This window comes from Nicrophorus vespilloides, unplaced genomic scaffold (genome assembly GCF_001412225.1).
Source record: "Nicrophorus vespilloides isolate i.1.1-1 unplaced genomic scaffold, Nicve_v1.0, whole genome shotgun sequence".
NCBI classification, from domain to species: Eukaryota; Metazoa; Arthropoda; class Insecta; order Coleoptera; family Silphidae; genus Nicrophorus; species Nicrophorus vespilloides.
Window position 1 is genome coordinate 322,876 of NW_017095789.1, and position 19,717 is coordinate 342,592.

General features: G+C 28.2%; 3 protein-coding genes across 3 annotated transcripts; 2 read left to right on the forward strand and 1 right to left on the reverse strand.

The window, feature by feature from the left end:
* Nucleotides 1-859: 859 nt before the first annotated feature.
* LOC108564169 (PDF receptor-like) lies at nt 860-15,927 on the reverse strand. Its single transcript, XM_017923125.1, has 13 exons — nt 15,791-15,927; nt 6,781-6,842; nt 4,082-4,186; nt 3,867-4,027; nt 3,720-3,811; nt 3,536-3,659; nt 1,929-2,146; nt 1,738-1,807; nt 1,587-1,672; nt 1,348-1,531; nt 1,177-1,286; nt 1,067-1,129; nt 860-888 (listed from the first exon to the last, which is right to left on the reverse strand). Exons 2-13 carry the CDS (start codon nt 6,830-6,832, stop codon nt 876-878), a joined length of 1,278 nt encoding a protein of 425 aa, XP_017778614.1. The 5' UTR covers nt 6,833-6,842; nt 15,791-15,927; the 3' UTR covers nt 860-875.
* LOC108564179 lies at nt 5,405-5,928 on the forward strand. Its single transcript, XM_017923135.1, has one exon. The coding sequence runs from the start codon at nt 5,492-5,494 to the stop codon at nt 5,855-5,857; it is 366 nt and encodes a 121-aa protein (XP_017778624.1). The 5' UTR covers nt 5,405-5,491; the 3' UTR covers nt 5,858-5,928.
* Nucleotides 15,928-18,882: 2,955 nt separating the features above from the next.
* On the forward strand, nt 18,883-19,354 carry LOC108564147 (Golgi-associated plant pathogenesis-related protein 1-like; the record flags this gene model as incomplete). The annotated part of the gene is made up of 1 exon (XM_017923087.1): nt 18,883-19,354. A coding segment is annotated over exon 1 (472 nt), but the record flags the coding sequence as incomplete, so codon positions are not given.
* Nucleotides 19,355-19,717: the final 363 nt, after the last annotated feature.

The window sequence follows — 19,717 nt, forward strand, 5'->3', positions numbered from 1 at the left end:
TGTTTTCATTGGATTCTATTATATAGTAAAATATGTAATTTTTAAATGTCTTAAGTTTATAAATGTAATAAAGGCTTATCGAGAGGTTTTGCTGGAAATGTTTTGGATATAAAAAAAAACTAACGCCGATCCTGCTACAAGTTGAGAATAATTTTTATTTTAATGTTTATGACTAATATCTATTTTAATAAACTAAAAGAAAAATTTTAGATTAGATTTGAATTTGATAATTTCTTTGTGGAATTATTTAAGAGCTTGATCATATTAAAATAAAAGATGCATATTTCAAAGGAACTAATTTAAATGCAGTTTAGTCCCAGTTTATCGACCCTATACCTACCAAATAGATATAATTAAATTACATATTTATAACTATTTGAAATACTTTATACATACAAATTGTTCACTTAGAGATGAAAAAGTGACATTATATTTGTCCGGAATTGAGAGGCTCGCTCATCCACGTTGTTTAACTTTCACAAGTTGTCAAATACGAATGACAGGTGAACCCGAAGAGGATATATTACTTAAAATACGTAGAGGGAAGTTATGTAATATACTACTATTGTTGATTTCAATTCAATGTAAAAGTAGGTTCAAATTATGAAAGGATTTGATTTAGCTGACAGATTATATTTTATTAATTGAAATTAATTAAAGTCTACGAAATTTACAAAACTTATTTTCTCACAGAATTTATATTCGACTATATTTTTAATATATGTAGATTACATTTGTTATAATAAATATTTTGTACAATCTATTGGGAATGACAAATATCACTATAATTGCTAAAACTAGGATCTTCATTATTAAAAGCATAATTATTAAAATCCTATAACAATAATTTAAGAGTTTACGAAAAACGTTTCTTTTCAGATTTGTGTCCTAGAAAAAAAAAATAAGATTTAATTACATATTTTACAAGAAGTTCAAATACAAAATTATTATAAATCACTTAAATAACTATTTTATCTTTTTTTAAATTGCCAGAAATTTTTACATATAATGCCCGACAAAGCAACAACGCTAAAATGATTAATGTTTCAATATTTTTTTTACTTACTCAGTACTATGATTCATATTTCTTGATCTCATAAGAAATGTTGACTTGTTGTGGTTTCTTATTCTAAAAAAATGGCTATGAATTATGCTAAGTACATGACATTGGTTTACTTAAGATCTATTCCAGGCATTCCCATCTCGACAGATGAATTCTTGTGATGACGTCTATGGTTTCTCAACGACATGTACAAGGACAAACTATTTTTGACAGCATTTCGGACCTATGAAAGATAAAATCATTTTAATCGACGGATTGTAATTAATTGTTGATGTATCGAGCACCTCTCCATTCAGCAGACAATAGAGAGTAGCGATGAAGAATCCTTGAAAAGAGATTAAAAAGTACGTGGTGTAGGACCAAATTGCAAATTTCCTGGAATCCTTGAAAGTTCTGTAGTCTATGAGAAATAGGATATTCGATGTTCCCATTAGAGGAACAAGGAATATCGCAGCCCTCACAGCCTTCCTAAAATATGCATTAAATTAAAATCACTGAATAACACACTAACTACACACGATACCTGATTTGTTGTATTTCGCCCAGTTCGCTCTTCCTGAGTTTCAATACCAATATTCGAATTATATTCAACAAGAATAATAGATTAACCTGGTACAGAAAAATAAAGAAAATTCTAATCCACTATACATATACAAATAAAGAGTTCATCTTACCACGATGAACGCATTCCTCGGACCCTCCAGGATCCAGTAAACCGGAAGGAAATTGTACAAATACCAACATCTGTATCATATAAAAAAACATGAAGTCATTAACAAAATCTTATTAAAATGCAATTTCACGCTTCACTGAGTATCAAAAACTTTAATTATCAACATCCAATAGCATGGAAATTAATACTCACTCATCAGTTTCCACGTAGTTCATTGCTATGATCCATATAAATGTGAGTATCTGTGGAACAATCCAGCCCATGTAATAGTATATTTTTATGTAAGAATGCTCTTGAAATACTGTAAAAGTTATTGCGTTGTGAAGGTAGAGCCCTTCAATGAAAGTCCACATGATTGTGGCCGTTTTACTAAACTCTAAAAGAATGTAAAAAGCCTCGCAGAGATAGTCCTGAAAATAAAATAGTCTTAAAATATTTGAAAGCTTTATAAATCCATTATATTCATTTCGAAATCCATTACGGATTGTGAACAATATTGAACAACAATAGATATGCTCTTTAAATGCGAAAGCTTTTTCTAATTGTATTTAAAATAAATAAATTTAAAAATCTACTGTTTTTTGTATGTATTCTACAACATACTTTTGCGTCTTCTTCAGATATTTTTATAATCATACAAAAAAAAATATATAATTATTGATTCTATAATGACGACTTAATGTGGGAAATCTAATTGGCAGTATGGGCTATAAATTGGATAATTAATCGGCAAATTATAATAGGAATTGACAATTAGTATGTATCATCTGTATATTCCGTTAATCTTATATAAAAATTATTGTATGTGAGATATCAATGCAATATAATCACAAAAAATATAACATCCAGGGCGGAAATAGTCCGTCGTTGTACTTTTATGTATACTATACATTTTACACGAGAATAAAAGCTGGTGTCTATCTGGGACAAAATTAATGATCATTGATCTATCGAAGATTGGAAAATAATGAAGAAAATGACATTATTATTATTTGAAATGTCTCTTTTGATGGAGTCATAATTAAATGATGAACGCAGCGCAATTTGATCTAATTTATTGTATAGGTTTGAAAATATATATTACAGATCAAGGCATTTTACATAATTTGCGCAAATTATTTTTGTAATTGCTGAAACATTTACTCTTTTATGATGAAAAAAATCAAGTTTTCGATGTCTAATCGATATGTTAACAAGATTTATGAATGTTAATTATTATAAATATGATAACAATGCTATAGTTTCCTATAATTTGATTTTAAATAAATCAACAAATCCATATTTCACATTTCATTGGATTAAACTATATTATATAAAGTAAACATTAAATAATTAGTTTTATCAGTTAATTGGAAATTAATACTAATTTATATATGCAATATATTGCAATGATTTTTCCGCCCTGCCTAATTTGCCGATTTTATATATATTTTCTAACTATAACAAAATGTATTTCTGAAAACATGTTTTTCACTTAAAAATAATAAAATACATTTCAGTGGATGCGATCTCCCTTTGTAAATAATATTTCTAGGAAGAGACCTTTTCCCGTATGTTATACACGCATCTGGAGATTCTTTTTTAGTCATTAGTTTTTGTCGGTATATCCGACCGAGATTTCTCGAAAAAACTAGTCCAATATTTTTATTTTACGATTACATATGTTACGTAATATTTATTAATTACCAAGATATGGCGATCAATTATAATACGCTTAATAGTTTTAGTTATTTTACAGAATGCCTAGACATTACATCGAATTATAAACTGTTATATCGGACAATGTAAATTTTACTTACTACACGTTCCATGAAGCTGGACGCTAGACGTTGATCCACGTAAATTATTAGTCTAACGACAACTTGGATTGCGGTAGCGATGAACAAATTTTTGTGTATTTTCGTTCTGTTGTTTTTCAATATGCTGAAACGTCGTACAATCATTACACAATTATTTCCTATTTTTACCTCTATTTACTATTACCTGTGCGTATAAAATATAATTAAAGCGACTATTATGAATATAAGCGATAAGCTTAATCCGACCATTTCAATTTCCCTTGCAATGCCGGCGACCTAAAACAGATGTAATTACTTTGCGCCAAATTAGGATTTACGTGTCTAGTTTCACCTTCATGCAGGTGTCCATTCCCATTTGATCACACATATTATATAACTCCATTACTAATGGTTTGAGACAACCGCTGTAATTAGTATAGCCTCTTTCGGTCAGTTCCGGTTTGTAATTATTGAACCAAGTGCCATTCTCGTTGCACTTTCGCCATGCATGTTCTACGAATCATTATAAATATATCTTATAATTTCCATTATTTACTCTTCACTTACTCTTCTGGCTGAACCCTTTGTGTATAGGACATTTCTGATACGAAATGTTTCCAGACGCCGTCGGTTCCCAGCAAAGCATGTTGTCGAATGCTGGACCACAGTAATCTGAAAATAAGACGAAACATCATACTTGATTAGTTTCAATTGCGAAACGTAACAGATCGCTCGAAAGCTTCGCGACAATAGAAAAAGGAAATGGAAGATACGAATATCGTCTTCGTACTGATTTTATTTTAACCATTTAATATCTACTGAAATTGCGCATTGTCAAAACAAATAAAACTATTTTTATTTTGTTCATTGCACACTTGAATTGTTTGGGCAAGTTTCGATGCTAGAAGTTTACCTGAAGACGAGACTATTCTACAACTGAACTTCAAGTAAGAGCTGAAACAGACACTATATACCCATATATCTCAGTTTATTCCGCACAAATATTCAGTTAATTTATGACTTTCAAAGGTAAATAATAAATAATATTATGTATCAGTCTTACATAAACAAATAAATACGTATTTATAAATGAAATCATAACAAAAATAAATATAAAGAATTAAATCACAAACATTTATTTTCTCTGACATACCAAACTTTTTTCAATAAGCATATATCATTTATTAAATATTTATATGTACAATTTAGGAAATCATACTAAGCAATTGTTCATGTACAATGTAATTAATTCAATTTGATATAATTGATGTTCGTTAATGTATTTTTTATAAACTAATTGCAATAGAAAAATAGTAAATAAATAATAATTAAAATCGAAAATCGTTTCTTTTTAAGTTGTTTGTGTATTATCAATATGTAATTATATTGTTTTTGTTTTGTATGACTCTTGAAATGAACATTATTATTAATACGAAATGAAGTATCTTTGCAAGCGATTTCATTCGAAATTAATTTCTATACCAAGATCTTAGACTTCCTCTTTGTTCTTCAGCGTAGTTAATTTTAAGATTAATCAATACATAAATTGAAAATTTTAATGGATATTGCAAGTAAGCTTTTCCTTAATCCTGTTTTCTTTTGCTATACTATTTCTTTTTTAATTTGCGACGGAAAGATTTGTAGCTTTTTGTAACAGTTGATTTTTTTATATTATATATTTTTGTTTATGTGATTGTTATAATAACTTAATTTATTTAATAGAATTAGAAATGAAATATGTGTGATGAGAAGATTTTATAAATGTAAATGTAAAAAAATGTAAGGCAATTGCAATCTTTCAACTTTGACATTGTCAAAAAAAATAAATAAGTAAGTCTGTGAAGGAAGGCTGTGGTTGAAACAAAACATTATTTTGCCATAGCAAAGTAAATAATGTAAATATAAATATAGATGGGGAAAATTTGTAGTGCGATCTAATAATTTTCTTTCGATCGGGGATTTGTTAAAAGTACCAAAATGTCCAGTGACAACAAGAACAATACGGCATTACTTGTGCTATCAGCAATATCCGAACTTCGTGACACGCAGGGATCGACGGTGAAGGCCATCACAGACTTCATCGAAAATGAATATGATGTCCCTGAGAAAGAGTACAAGCGGTACTTGCGTGGAACTCTTCAGAAGGGCGTCGCGTTCGGGGCTATCAAGAAGAATCGCGGCAAGTATCAATTGGGAGAAGTCCTCAACAAGCTGAAGAAGGTTAGCGGCATAAGGGAGATGAAAGGACGTCGCAGACGGAGCAGAAGCGGACATCGACGCAGGAGAAGGAGCAGGAGGCGTTCCGGCAGCCGCAGGAGGAGACGTTCCCGCAGGAGGATTTAAATGACATATTCTTACAGTGCACACTTTGATGTTCGTCTGAATTCGCATATATAATTTATTTGATGTCTGATTATGCTTATAACAATTCCTGTGTACAAACGTATTATCTGGTATTATAAAAGGATGATACATTTGTAATGAAAATTATATATTGATTGATTTTGTAAGAATTCAAATAATAAAAAAAGTAGTCCTTTCCACTCATCAACATACTTATTTTCTTTTTCTATATTAAACATTATGGAACAATACTTCATTGAAATAAATATTATTATCAAAATTTGATATTATTAAAGTTTGGAAACTAGAGAAAGTATCCAATTATTTTCTATCTTAGTGTATACTTATTTTATAAGATATACAATAAAATTGTCTATGCAAATCTGCCGTTTTGTTAAAAAAAATTACAAGAAAACAAATCAAAAATTACAGATTACCTTTTAAAATGATTATAAATGCGCTTTTGTATCTTTACGAAACGAAAAGATAATATGCGTTTTACTATATTGTCAATTTTAATAAATTATATTCTTAATCCTGTAATTTTAAGTATTCAAAAGTATACTAATCTGTATATTACAGTGATAAAGCATGAAACCTTTAACATTTGTCGGTATTAAAAGAAAAGTGAAAATCATTACCTATATTTTGTTTCAAAATGAATAGAAATGTTGAGACTATAAACCGCAGAGTTTCTAAAATATTTATACTAAATGATTTATTATATCAACGAGCCAGGATTTTATAAATAGACTATTGTTTTATCTATGAGAATTCTACAAATATTGTATTCTCCTCTTGATTCGCTTATAACTGCACAAAATGTACGAGAGAAAATAATATAAAATATGTATAATTTGTACGAACAAGTGTTGTTGAGTTTCATTCCATGTAAATTCTGAATTATTAAAAAAGCACTTTACCTTCGGTATCATTAAATCCTTGGTACATTAATTTGCATAGAGTGTCATTCATCCTGATGTTTCTGAAAAAAGTAAACAAAAATATTAAAATTTAATTTAATTTACAAAGAAACATCGCTATAATGATATTGTATACGAAAATTAATTTTAAACTGAATTTTTATACTACAGATCATTAATGTTAAACATCAATATTTACACGCTACCATCAAGAATGGACAGTCAAATGAAAGAGGTTCACATCATATGGACCTTCAGCCAAAGACAGTGTTAAGGATAGCAGCAGATACACAGACAAAGGGAATAGTGGAATCGCAGAGCATCAATATACTAAAATTAACCTTCAAGTCGGCAGCCAACTAACAAATTACAGAAGAATATAATGGTAAAAACTTCCATCGGGAAGTTTACCAAAAACCAAATGTCTACCGCTATTAGATTTAATTAATGTTCGCAGGAATAAGATTGAAAATTAAATATGACATAATAAAAAAAATATATTATAGATGTGTTAATATATGAACTGGGAGAGTTGTAAATTTATAAGATAGAAAGAATCATATGTAAGGAAATATGTATACATTTTTTTTATTGCCATTCATAGCGACTTATATAATAAAGGCTTTCAAATTTAGAGTTTAGTACATCTGAATGGTTAGTTCTTCATTGAAAGTGCAGATGGGTGTAAATCGATATTTTCAAACAACTGATACACTTTAAACTTATGAATGGTAACTCGGATAGGATGCGCATATGGACAAAGTCGTATTATAATAATTGCGAACTAACTTGTCCCAAATATTAATTTGAAAACTAATTTAATATTTAGCAATTTTTGCATTACAATTTTCTACTAAATTCTCAAGGAAAATATTTCTATAAAAAAGTAATATAAATAGAAGTTATAAGTTGATTGCATTTTATAAAAGTAAACAATTAAAAATTTTAATTACGATTTTAAATGTAATTTGTTTGACGTACTTCTTAAACTTTGGTGGTTAATAAACCGATATTAAATCTGTTTTATTATATTCTTTGCGTGCATATTTTAATGAAGAATCCACTAAACCATTATACGCATGGTCAGATAATTCTAGAATATTACAAGCCTTCGTATTAAATTAATTTCTCATCTTGGAGCTTAGCTTTAGTTTTATTTTGTCGATACCAATATCCTTTTAACACCTGTATTTTGCGGATCAATTAATATGTAATCATTGCGTTTTGGAAATGTGATCATCATTTGTGTAAAATGTAAACGTAAATTATTAGTTGGATTACAGTTACAAATGTTAGGAAAAAAATATCTATTGAATATTTGTGATGAAAATAGTGAGACAGAAAAGTAGGACTTTATATCGATTTAATAGTATTCATCAATTACAGCGGGAAAGCTATTCAGGTCTGCGCCGGATGCAATTTCTTCAGAAAACGTCTCAAACGTTTCGCACATATGATCTTCGCTACATAATTACCAAACTACTGAATCCAATAATGAAACCAATGAAGCAAAGTTCATGCCACACTATTAGAGTTCCTCTAATTGCGTTCATTATGCACTGCATTTAGATTTAGAACGAATATACTTGAAATTGTGTATGATTTCAATATGTACAGTGGAACCTCGCTTAACGAGCATTTCGCTTAATGAGCAAAATGAATTGTAAGAAAACTTAGCTTAACGACTACGCGACGTTTCGCATAACGAGTAACGATGAGAAGAAAAGTCCCGGATTGCGCGCCTCCTACATCATTTATAAAACTTGTATATACATATTATGTGTATTTTTGAATATGTTTCACTATAAAATTAAACTCGGATTAAACTCGTTAAGTGAAGTCCCACTGTAATTGCTTTTCCATGTGAACAATTTTCTTTTGGCGCGAATTACAGCGTTCAAAGTTGAAAAAAAGCAATGTTTTCACATTTTAGTGTTTTTCTCGTAATCTATATTAGATTGAATGAATTGCTGGATGTTTGGGAAATCTAGCAAGTATTAATAATTTGCTATGGCTTCATCCATTTGGCTGTACTTCGCGTTCAAAGTTGAAAAAATAAAAATTAACGAAAAATAAACATTTTATGAATGTATCGTTTAGTAGTTCTTTTGTCATTAAATAATGCAATTTATTTATAATTATGATATTTTGACGTCATAATTGGCATCAGTCTAATTAAGATCTTCAACAGATCATTATTTCATTTATTTTATAGGGACATAAGTAATCCTATTAACGTTCGTTAACAAATGAAACACCAATAATATTAATGAATCAATAATATTATTGGTGTTTCATTTGTAGTAAAGTATTTAATGGGTAATTGCATACAGAATTTCTTATACTTCCATAATAATAGTGAATTATATATGTGTTATAAAAAAAAGTTATAATTTATAGTTAATATGAAAATTTCTTTTATTTCAATATTAGTAAATGGAAAGTCAAAAATATGCATTTTACATCGTATTCTAAATAAAATCAGAATAATGCATCATCTCACATCTCACGAACTGCACATATCCTATATTTTATCCTATTCTCATGAAAATTTTATAGAAATTGAAAAGCGTTGTACTAAATTAAATTCGTCACGCTCCAATGATTATCTCGCATAGTGAGGCTTTGATCAGTCCGGATTCAGTATAGTTTGAAAATTTCGAACCAAACTACTGAATTCATTAATGAAACCAATAAAGCATACCACTATGCACTGAATTTAGAATCGAATCAAATATTGAAAAACGTTGGACTAAATATGTCACGCTCAAATGAGAAAACCTCGTTTGAAAATTTCGAAACAAACTAAATTTTATTTTTATTAGGTTTTAAAATCCTCGATTAGTCTGGAAATCCTCGATTAGTAAATGTAAATTACAAGAACTAATAAGATACAATTATTATAATAAAAATGTATGTGTCAAAAGTAATGAAGTAATACAAATAACAATTAATTTGATACGTAATTATAAGAATTATTCCTTAAAATAGAACAATATTGAGAAGGTGTTCACGACAATTTAATTACAAGTCTTCTGAGAAAGTTATTTTTATTATAGGGCGAAACTAAGGGAAACACATATATCTTATGCTGGAAGGTTATTTACAACAACGCGTTTTACGACATCTAAAGGAAAATGTTTTCGATCTCAGTTTATCGCTTAAGATGGAATACAAATACAGTGTATTTTCTCCAAAAAGTTGCTTATAAAAACTATAAGAAATGGAAATACATTTTTGTTGTCGCTATAAAAATATATGTTAAAAATTCATTTGAAAACTATTGTATGCATGTCAATTTCAAATTCTTAAATTGAAACACAAAAGTAAATAATGCAGAATTGTGTCATCTCTAAATACTTGTATAACCTTCGAAATTCGTTGTATAGTACTTGAATTTGTGTTCGTGTCAAATATAATGGAACTCAAATAGAACGGAAACAATTTGGTAGAGTATATGGGTTAACACATGTTAGAACAGTAAAAATAAATGATCAAATGTAAAGTAAATGAGGATGATCAAATGTAGCGTTACAGTTCCAAATTTGAACAAGCTTAAAAGGACATAGTTTCCTTCCCGTCGCCCAATCTCTGATGTTGTAAACGGTCGTTTAGTCCAGGCAATTTAACACTTTGATTATGCAAGGCAAAATTACAGCCTAAAGGTTTTATTTTCACTAGTTAAATGTGAAACATTTATATTCAAAACATATAGGACATAATTAACTAAACAAATCGTTATAGATGATCCACAAAATTTAATTACATAATAATATTTATTATAATAACAAAAATATGTATTGTAATCAAACAGATTATATGTTTAGTAATCAGCAAATTTATATAGTGTTTTATATATTACCGTTAGCCTCGAATTATGTTTATGTAAAATGTTTCCTCAATTCTCTTGCGAGATATTTCCATCGTTACGTTATGAGAATGTATCTTTTTAATGCAAACACAGTTTAAAGTAAGATTTACAAATGTTTATATTATCACCCTAGTTCTCATCACATCAATTGTAATGTAAGGTTGTCATTTTTTTAAGAAATAGAAAAGCTCGATTTGTTCATTATTCATAATCATCATTTTCTGCAATATATGAAATGAAATATCACGTTTTGTTTAAATTACGTAGCTTTTTCAACAAGAGATCAGACGTACAGACGTACTCAAGAAGATTAATCTATATCGGCAAATGAACAATCTGCTATAATTTTGTGGCGAATATATTTTTAGCAAACAGTGTTATTTATTATTATTGGGCCATGCTATTTTCAACTCGTGTAAAACAGGTTTGAGTGTATTTACTTATAAAAATATGTATGTAAGCATGAAAGGTGACCGGATCTTTCATGCAGATTATTTATAGACGTATTGTAATTATTAAAAAAAAATGAAATAATAATATTTAGATTTTCATTTAATAATAACTATTTAACTAAGGGCTATTGACGTACTTATTATTATAAATAAAAAAACATATAAAACTGTAATTAAATATTTAAAATGTGGAAATACTTCTAATTATAATGTTTTTGCATACATTCTATGAAACAAACGAATACTGATTTGTTAGATAAAAGTAAATATCATTAGTTTATATGATCCAAATACGATTCGAGATTTCTTTGTTTATGTTTAGATTATCTTCAAAAGAAACGACATCTAAATATTTAAACGGGAATTAACAATCTCCGATTTGTGATTTAATAGTATCCATCAAACAGTTTCACAAATAAATGCATTCTAGTTTAAATTATTTTTGCTCATATCAGTGGCGTAGCTAGAAATATTGGGCCTTTTCTCTCTTCTTGTTGTCCTTAGTTTATTTGTACACTAACACTGTTTACAAATACTTGGTAGGGTATAAATATAAAATAGGCGATTGTTTTGAAATACGCCTTTTTTGGGCAAGAAAACTTCGCTCATCTGCGTCACAATGAATTACCTGTAGCTTTGCCCGTTTAAACAATCCTTATTTGGACATGAAAAGAGTGCGTTTGGCATAATCAATAAGAAAGTAAATAATTTGGCGATTGTTTTAAACTAAAACACGAATCGTTACGAAGTATGAGCTGCAGCAGATCCAGCGAATCTAAAAACACTGGAGCAATGATTTTATTACTCACATGGATCTATTACACATACAAAATTTACAGAATTAGAAAAAAACTCACTTGCCAAATTAACCCTCTAAATTCACATCTTCTTGGAGATCACAGATTCTTGAAGATATTTATGAAATGATTTTTTCAAAGCAAGCTATGATTTGCTGTTTTTCTTCGCCGCTTCTTCATGAATCTTGATAATATGTGTCCAAAAATTTAATGAAGCTAGTGAAAGAAATAAGCTAGATGTATTTGTCTAAACGTTCTGTGGTTTTTGTAAATTACTAAACTAAAACCTTACAACTAATTTCAGTTTTCATTTTGTATCAACTTTTTTATGTTTTTAGTAAAATAATTCTTTAATTTTTATATTTTAAGTTTAGGCTCAAAAACCGATGTTTTAAGTTGGAATACCTACAAACCCTACTTACTATGCAGTAGCTACGCCACTGTTTCGTATATTTCCTTAAAAAAAAAAGAAATTGGTAATGCAAATAAAAAAAAAAGTCATCTATTTCATTATTACTTCAATCCATCAATTCTGCACAACTGTTGCAAACATGCCTCTCGGACGTGGAAATACAATATCTGAAACACAATTACGGATGTTGCGCAATGCATTTATTTTCTACAACGTGTTATTTCTAAATCATATAAGTTTATATTATATTACTGTAATTTCAATTTGAATGTTATTAATACTTTTTAATAATTTATTAATTAAAGCTAATTGAAATGGAAAGTAACCAATTATTATTAAGGGAAATTATAATAATTGAAACATATATAAATTATAATAATTTAACCGTTTATTTGCGCATTGCATAAGATTCAATATTCGCCTGTCTGTATTTTATCAATGATTTCTATTTAAAACACGAGTTGCGACATAGTTGCACTATTTATAACAAGGCAGCATCTTCCAAACACCAACTGGTGCATTTTTTACCTGAAATCTAGTTCTCGTACAAGGTTTTATATTTTTGTTTCTTATCGATTAAACAGTTACATAGTGATAACAAGCGTTGCCTCTACAAATTAGATTAATACAACAAATAAAGTTGGTTAATTGGTAATGCCCCTGGGTTAACTAAAGCAATTACGTAATCTCATGTCGTTCACGTTTCAAATTAAGCACTTCAGTTGCTGCTACTAACATTGGATCAGGATTTTATCGGGTATCGAAATAGAAAATTAACTTTAAAATTATAAAAATACATTTACTTTTTGCTCTTTCCAACGAAATTTGTTTTGTTTTTATAATAATGCAATAATTATTATATAATTTTGACCAAATTATATATCTTTATATATTAATAGATTCTCATTGAAATATATTAATTGATCTTGTTGCAATTGCATCTAACTATTGATTTATTTTCAATATTCATAGAACTCAAACAATATAAAAAGATAAATGATTTTTGGAATTGAAACGAACGATCGTCAACATTCGCTGTAAAATTCCATCACAGAAAACCCCTGCTATGGGTCAAAGTTCATTATTCAGTACACGGTGATGGAATTTCGAATTAAAAAAAACAGTAAGTGTTGAAAACAGACTCGATCAATCATTTATCAGATTTTACAGTTTTTAACTATATTTTGTTTTATAAATATTTATATTATAAATGTATTTACTTATAGATTTAATTATATTCATTAATTTTAATACTTAGATGAATAATGCAGATTTGAAACTGAACGTGGGTTGAAAGATGTCACCTTTAGCTTCCTTTGTTTGCAGCTGTTAATTTAGGGTCAATTTTAACAGGAGTGCAAATTCGAATATTTTCAACATATTTTACATTTTTATTTCCATAAAGACAAGAAAGCCGTTGAGGGTGTGTCTATATCGCAAGCCCGACAACCGAAAGACCGTCTATTGAAATCCCGACATTCGAAATCCACATTATATCAAAATCTCGACAACCATAATCCCGACTGTATCAAATATATCGAAAATTTTTACAATAATATTTTTAAATTATTTCGAAGTATAGTCACCTTGTGCTACACTTAATAACAATAAATTATTATTAATTTATTTGATTTTGTTGAATTATTCATAATAAACCTTAACATTATGAAATAATCTCAAATACAATTGGATTATTAATTGTTGTTATTTAATATTAATAACAATTTAAAAGACATTTTCGATATAATCGGGATTTTGATACAGTCGGAATCATGGTTGTCGGGATTTTAATATAGTCGGGATTTTGATATAGACAGGATTATGGTTGTCGGGATTTCGATACAGTTGGGAATGTGATTGACGGTATTTCGGTGTCGGGCTTGCGATTACCACCGGTTGAGAGTCACGAGATGTTGATTATTTAAAAGAAAGCACACGTATCAGAATTGGTTTAAAAAAAACGAAACGAAGGTTTATTGGCCGCAGTCTTCCTGCTTGATATTGTTTTATTAAACGATATGCATAATAAATGTACAAAACATATGAAATAATCTATTATTAACATATAAAACCCAGTTAACAATCGTCCAGTTGTCCCGTACCCTAATATAAACTTTCTAATATGAAATGCATTTTTGTTCCTTTTTATGATATTGCCATGTACAACCATATAAAAATATAAATTGCTGAAAGTATCCAGTGTACATTTCATATTCATATTTTCCTTACGTACAACTTTTATGATTTACTAAAAATTGGGTCACATCGATGAAAATTAAACGAATTCTTGTTCAAGAAATTTTATTAAATATTTTTACTTTATATTAAAAAAAAATATATATATTAGTGCTTCGAGCAATAATCGTAAATGTTTCAATTTTATCAAAAAACAATATTTACTTAAGATGCAATTTATAGATTGCATGCAAGAAATTTAATACGTGCAAGTTACAATTAGTCCTCCAACTAATTGTAATTAACAATATTCTCAGTATAATTAAAAACACCGGATTTTAATAATTGGGTCGAGAGCACTTTGAGACAAATTAGGGCCAATAAAAAAATTGTAAATAATAATTATTCATTTATGTACTAATATTTGGGCCAAAGAGCATACGATCAAACTCTTTCCACTTAAATACATTTATTGTCTTCCTTTTTTTTACTGAACATTACAAACAATAAAATTGATATATTTTTTGTATTGGTATTGTATCACAATTACAATTAAATAATTAAATTACTTTGGGTTAAAACTAAGTTAACTTTTAATTTGAGTAAAATAAGAAGTTGAGAGTTTGAAGCACTACTCTCAATTTGCAGTATTCTCCGAATAATTTAATTCACTTAAACTGCTGCCTGCTTATTTGCTGCGGATTCCTTATTTCATTATTTACATCTAATAATAGAGACAGAAGGACATATATTCCCAGTAGAAAGATGTAAAAAATATTAATATTAATTAGTACATGATAATAATAATAATAATAATATTTACTTATAATTGATGTAAAATAATAATATTTAAACTTATATAATGTATTCAGTAAACTAGATAAATATGCATAATTTATACTGAGAAGTTTGATAAACTTACTACAAGTAAATATTGCCATTAGTTTTTTCGTAAATACAGAACTGAATACGATTTGAAACTTACAAATATTCATTTTGATAACATAATTTTAACTATATTGTTGATTGTGGTAAAATTAATTAGAAAATAAATTAAAATGTATGTGTTTATATCTTATAAATTAAGTTATTACAATCAGATATTTTGTATATTGGTGAAACTTTTTCTGTCTTTAATAAGATGACAAATGATTGGAATTTAAGTATTTATTGATATTGTAAATTCAGTATTACAAATGATGTAACGCATTTCTAAAATTAAGCAACACACGTAAACAATAAACACTTGTGATGATTATATTCATAGAATATAATCTGAAACTGAAGGATGAAGGAAACTTACATTATTTATATAACTGTCTTCATATTTTTACGAAACTAATCGATTTTTCCAGGATCAACAATTTGCAGTTGCCGCGATTTCGTGAGTGGTAGTCGGGGGGGTGCCGGGACTCGTTCTCGTTTCACAGGAATACTGCGAGAAGCAGTTGCGCTCCAACTGGTCTTTATCCAGAAACCCGTGCAGTCAGGCTTCTTCACATGCGCGCTTCCAGAACGATTACAAACTTCTGAATTGAATACAAACATACATGAATATTATACATTTAGTCGTGACATAGTTTATGATGTCTTATTTAAAATAATGTAAACTAGCAATAAAAAAAATATTAATTATAAACTCGCAATATAAAAAAAAACGTTTTATTAATTATAGATTAATAAAATATATTTAAATTAAATATTTGGGATCGAAAATAACGAAGCGTTATTTTGTGTTGAAAGAAATGTTTAGCAACATGCAAATAGCGACGTGAAAAAATATGTTATTAGTTTGTGAGTTGATTGAAATATCTGGAAATATTTTTTGATTGATCGTGCAAAAAATTAAATACTAATTTTGTAGAAACTTCCATATTGTATATTTACTTGTTAGCAGGTTTGTAATTGCTCAATTGATCATGATATAATTTTGGTGCGAATTTCATGAGATTACTTGTTTCGTTTATAAAACATTTGTATACAATAAAAACTGAAATGATTATTAACGATTGAAAAAAAATGTGTAGCGAATGTTGAGAAACGTGTGCGTCGCTCACGGGTTTACTTTTACGAGAACTTCTCAAACACCAATTTTTTTTTTATAATAACCAAGATTTCATATAAAAGTACTGTACATTATTTCTAAGTCAGGTCAGATGAAATAAGAGTTAAAAATAAGATGTTTTGAAATTGTGCGGAAATACCTATGCCTTTTTTTCTTTTCATTTTATTCAAGAAAAACTTATTTAAAGTTTCAGATTTCATATTTAAATTAAATCTTTAGCAATTTGAATTACTAAATCATTATATGAAATGTATTGAAATACGTAGTATTCCCCGACTTACGAACTCCCGAACAAAATTCTAAAAGCTCTAACTTGTTATAAGGAGATATATAGTGATAAAAGTAAAAACCATGATAATGTGTGGTCAGATAATTATATTTTGAAATTTTAAAATTGAGATTGTACCAAGAGTTTGCGTTTTAATTAAATTGAAAATATTAAATTAACAATTAGATTTATTATAAAAATTGAACAAAACAATACTCAATTTATTTAATTTATATTTATTTTACAACAAATTAAAAACACAATGTATGCAAATCAAGAAATCTTCTAACTAAATAAAGTACATAACAATTTATTGCTTATCTACATTTTTTGTATGCTGGAAGGATTTGAAGAAGTTATATAATAATAAATTTACTTAGTGTTTTTTTGCTACAATAATAATATTTTGCTAATAAACATTTTCGGTTCTATAGGAAATAATAAATATGATATGTTTTTCAGATAAGTATTTTTTTTAATATAAGTTTTGCTGAAAATTGTTGTTTTTAATGAAGCTACACGATAGTATATTTATAATAGTATCCGGCTTCAGATTTTTTGCTATTCTCAATAAACTTTCAATCTATCTACATAATACCATGTCCATTCGCCTTAGAATCAATATGTTTTCTTTCACGGATTCGCTTGAAATGAAAATGTATTTACAGCATGGGGCAAACAATATTGAAAGATGCACTTCTATATACTGTTGTGATACTATTATTTGATGAATGAGTTAAAATGTTTACAATTATATAATAAACAAAGATGCACGATTTAATATATACTTTCATTCATTTTATTTTTAGAGATATACCTAAAGGGCAATCTGATCACGTGAACTATGTAACATTGAGTAATTCACGTGGTCGACACGACAGCTCTATTAACAGAAACCAATCTATTGAAATTACATTAATTTTTCTAAACATTTACGTGGAACAAATTTATTTGTGTATCTCACTAGTTTTAAAGAATCCCGAGTGATTTAGGGACTGAATAATATGTTAACAAGTTTAGCTGACTGTACATTTTTTTCTTTCACTTTCGTAGTTAACAAAGAACGATTTAATTCTTAAAGACTTTTCTAAAACCGAAACAATTCTTCCCGTAAGAACTAATGGATATAATTGGAATGATCGGACCAAACAGAACTCACCAGGACAGAACATGAGAGGATGAAACAGAATGTAATACAAGAGAATTTTATATATGTTCATATGTTCATAATTAGCTACAAATACAAACCAATCCTTGTATGGACATGAAAAAGATGACACATATTTGATAAGTAAATAATTTACGCCAATTTGTTAATTAAAAAACTAATAATACCGTATTATTTATATACAGATTATTAATATTGCTGATTTTACATAAATGCAAAACTGCAGTTTACTAGTATTTAAAGTTTTAATACCATACATTAATCCTAGCATCTATCAAATATGTAATGTGTGTTTCGATTATGTTTAAGCGTGTATGCAATAATTGTGTTGAATTATTTAGGGATTTTATAGAATTAAATTGAAACAAACAAGAACATTTCAATTTTTAATGGCTTTTATTTACATTTCCAAAAATCATGAATATAAATTTTCAGTTATATAAGCGGTGTCTATATATAAAATGTGTTACATCACGTTGCAATTTGAATACTATTATACAAATTTTTATGTAGTAGTTACTTTAATTATTATAAATTACTTATGAAGATTTCCCCAAGTTGAATAAGTGCTATGTTTACACTTGCTTTACATTTATATTATTAGTAAGAAATTATAAGGTAAGAAGGTATTAATTATTTCATATATAAACAATTTTTTTTTAATATTAAGCAAAACCAAATCGGCAAATGAATCCAATCCAAATGCTATTCTCGCCGCAACTTCTTTAACTTTCGTGATGACATGAATTCTACAAATATCTACCTAACCTTCATATCATATGACAGTGTATGTCACGTAATTATTTTTTTTTTCACATTTCAAGTTACAATCGTATATACAAATGAAGAGAAGAAACTAGAAGAATGTAATAACAAAGTTTGTTTAATTATAAAATGAAAGTAGCCGCTGCAAATCCTGTGTTTATAAAAGAATTTTTGAAAATCCACAATGAATATAGATATAGGCATGGAGTTGAGCCTTTGAAGTTGAGCAGAAACATTTGTAAAATAAGTCAGACCCACGCAAACTGCCTAATGGAGGGCACGACCGTCGAGCAAGCAAGCAGCAACCAGAAATATGGAGAGAACATCTACATGGCCAACAGTTTACCGGACACTCTCCTCAATCCGAACGAACCACTACGAGAATGGTACAACGAAATATCAAACTACGATTTCACGCAAGAGCCGGATCCTTCGTCAAAATGCAAAAACTTCACGCAAATGATTTGGAAGGATTCCAAAGAGATCGGCGTCGGTTTTGTCTCTTTCGAACATACTCACATTGTGGTTGCAAGTTATAGTCCGTGTGGTAACATCGGAGGACGATATTTGGAGAACGTTCTTCCTGTACGAGAAGATACCAGTATTAGTTCAATGAGAATATTTAAATAAATAAAACTTTCTTTCTCTCTTGCTATTTGTTAAAAGTTGAATGTTGAATAAATTGTAATATAGTTTAAGTATGAAGTGTTTTGCATTGAGAAACAGTTTTATTCACTTTTAGTAGATTTTATTTTGTATGTTTTGTATAAGACTGAAATCTTTTCTTTACATATTTCCATCAAATTGGTGAATAGTTTAAGACTCTTAAATTAAGGGTATTAAATACTGAAAAAATCGTACTTATATTTGAAGAATAGTCAGAAGTTGTTTCATACACAGTTGTTTAGCCGTTTGGCTGTAATTTGTGTTCAAACTTGAGAAAATGCTCGAAAAAGCAGTGTTT

Excerpts from the sequence above, each read along its gene's own strand:
- LOC108564169 (XM_017923125.1), bottom strand. The coding sequence starts at position 6,832 with ATGAATGACACTCTATGCAAATTAATGTACCAAGGATTTAATGATACC. Across the intron at positions 4,028-4,081 it reads CAAAGGGTTCAGCCAGAAGA|AACATGCATGGCGAAAGTGC; the intron begins GTAAGTGAAGAG and ends AATGATTCGTAG. Across the intron at positions 3,812-3,866 it reads GAATGGACACCTGCATGAAG|GTCGCCGGCATTGCAAGGGA; the intron begins GTGAAACTAGAC and ends CATCTGTTTTAG.
- LOC108564179 (XM_017923135.1), top strand. The coding sequence starts at position 5,492 with ATGTCCAGTGACAACAAGAACAATACGGCATTACTTGTGCTATCAGCA.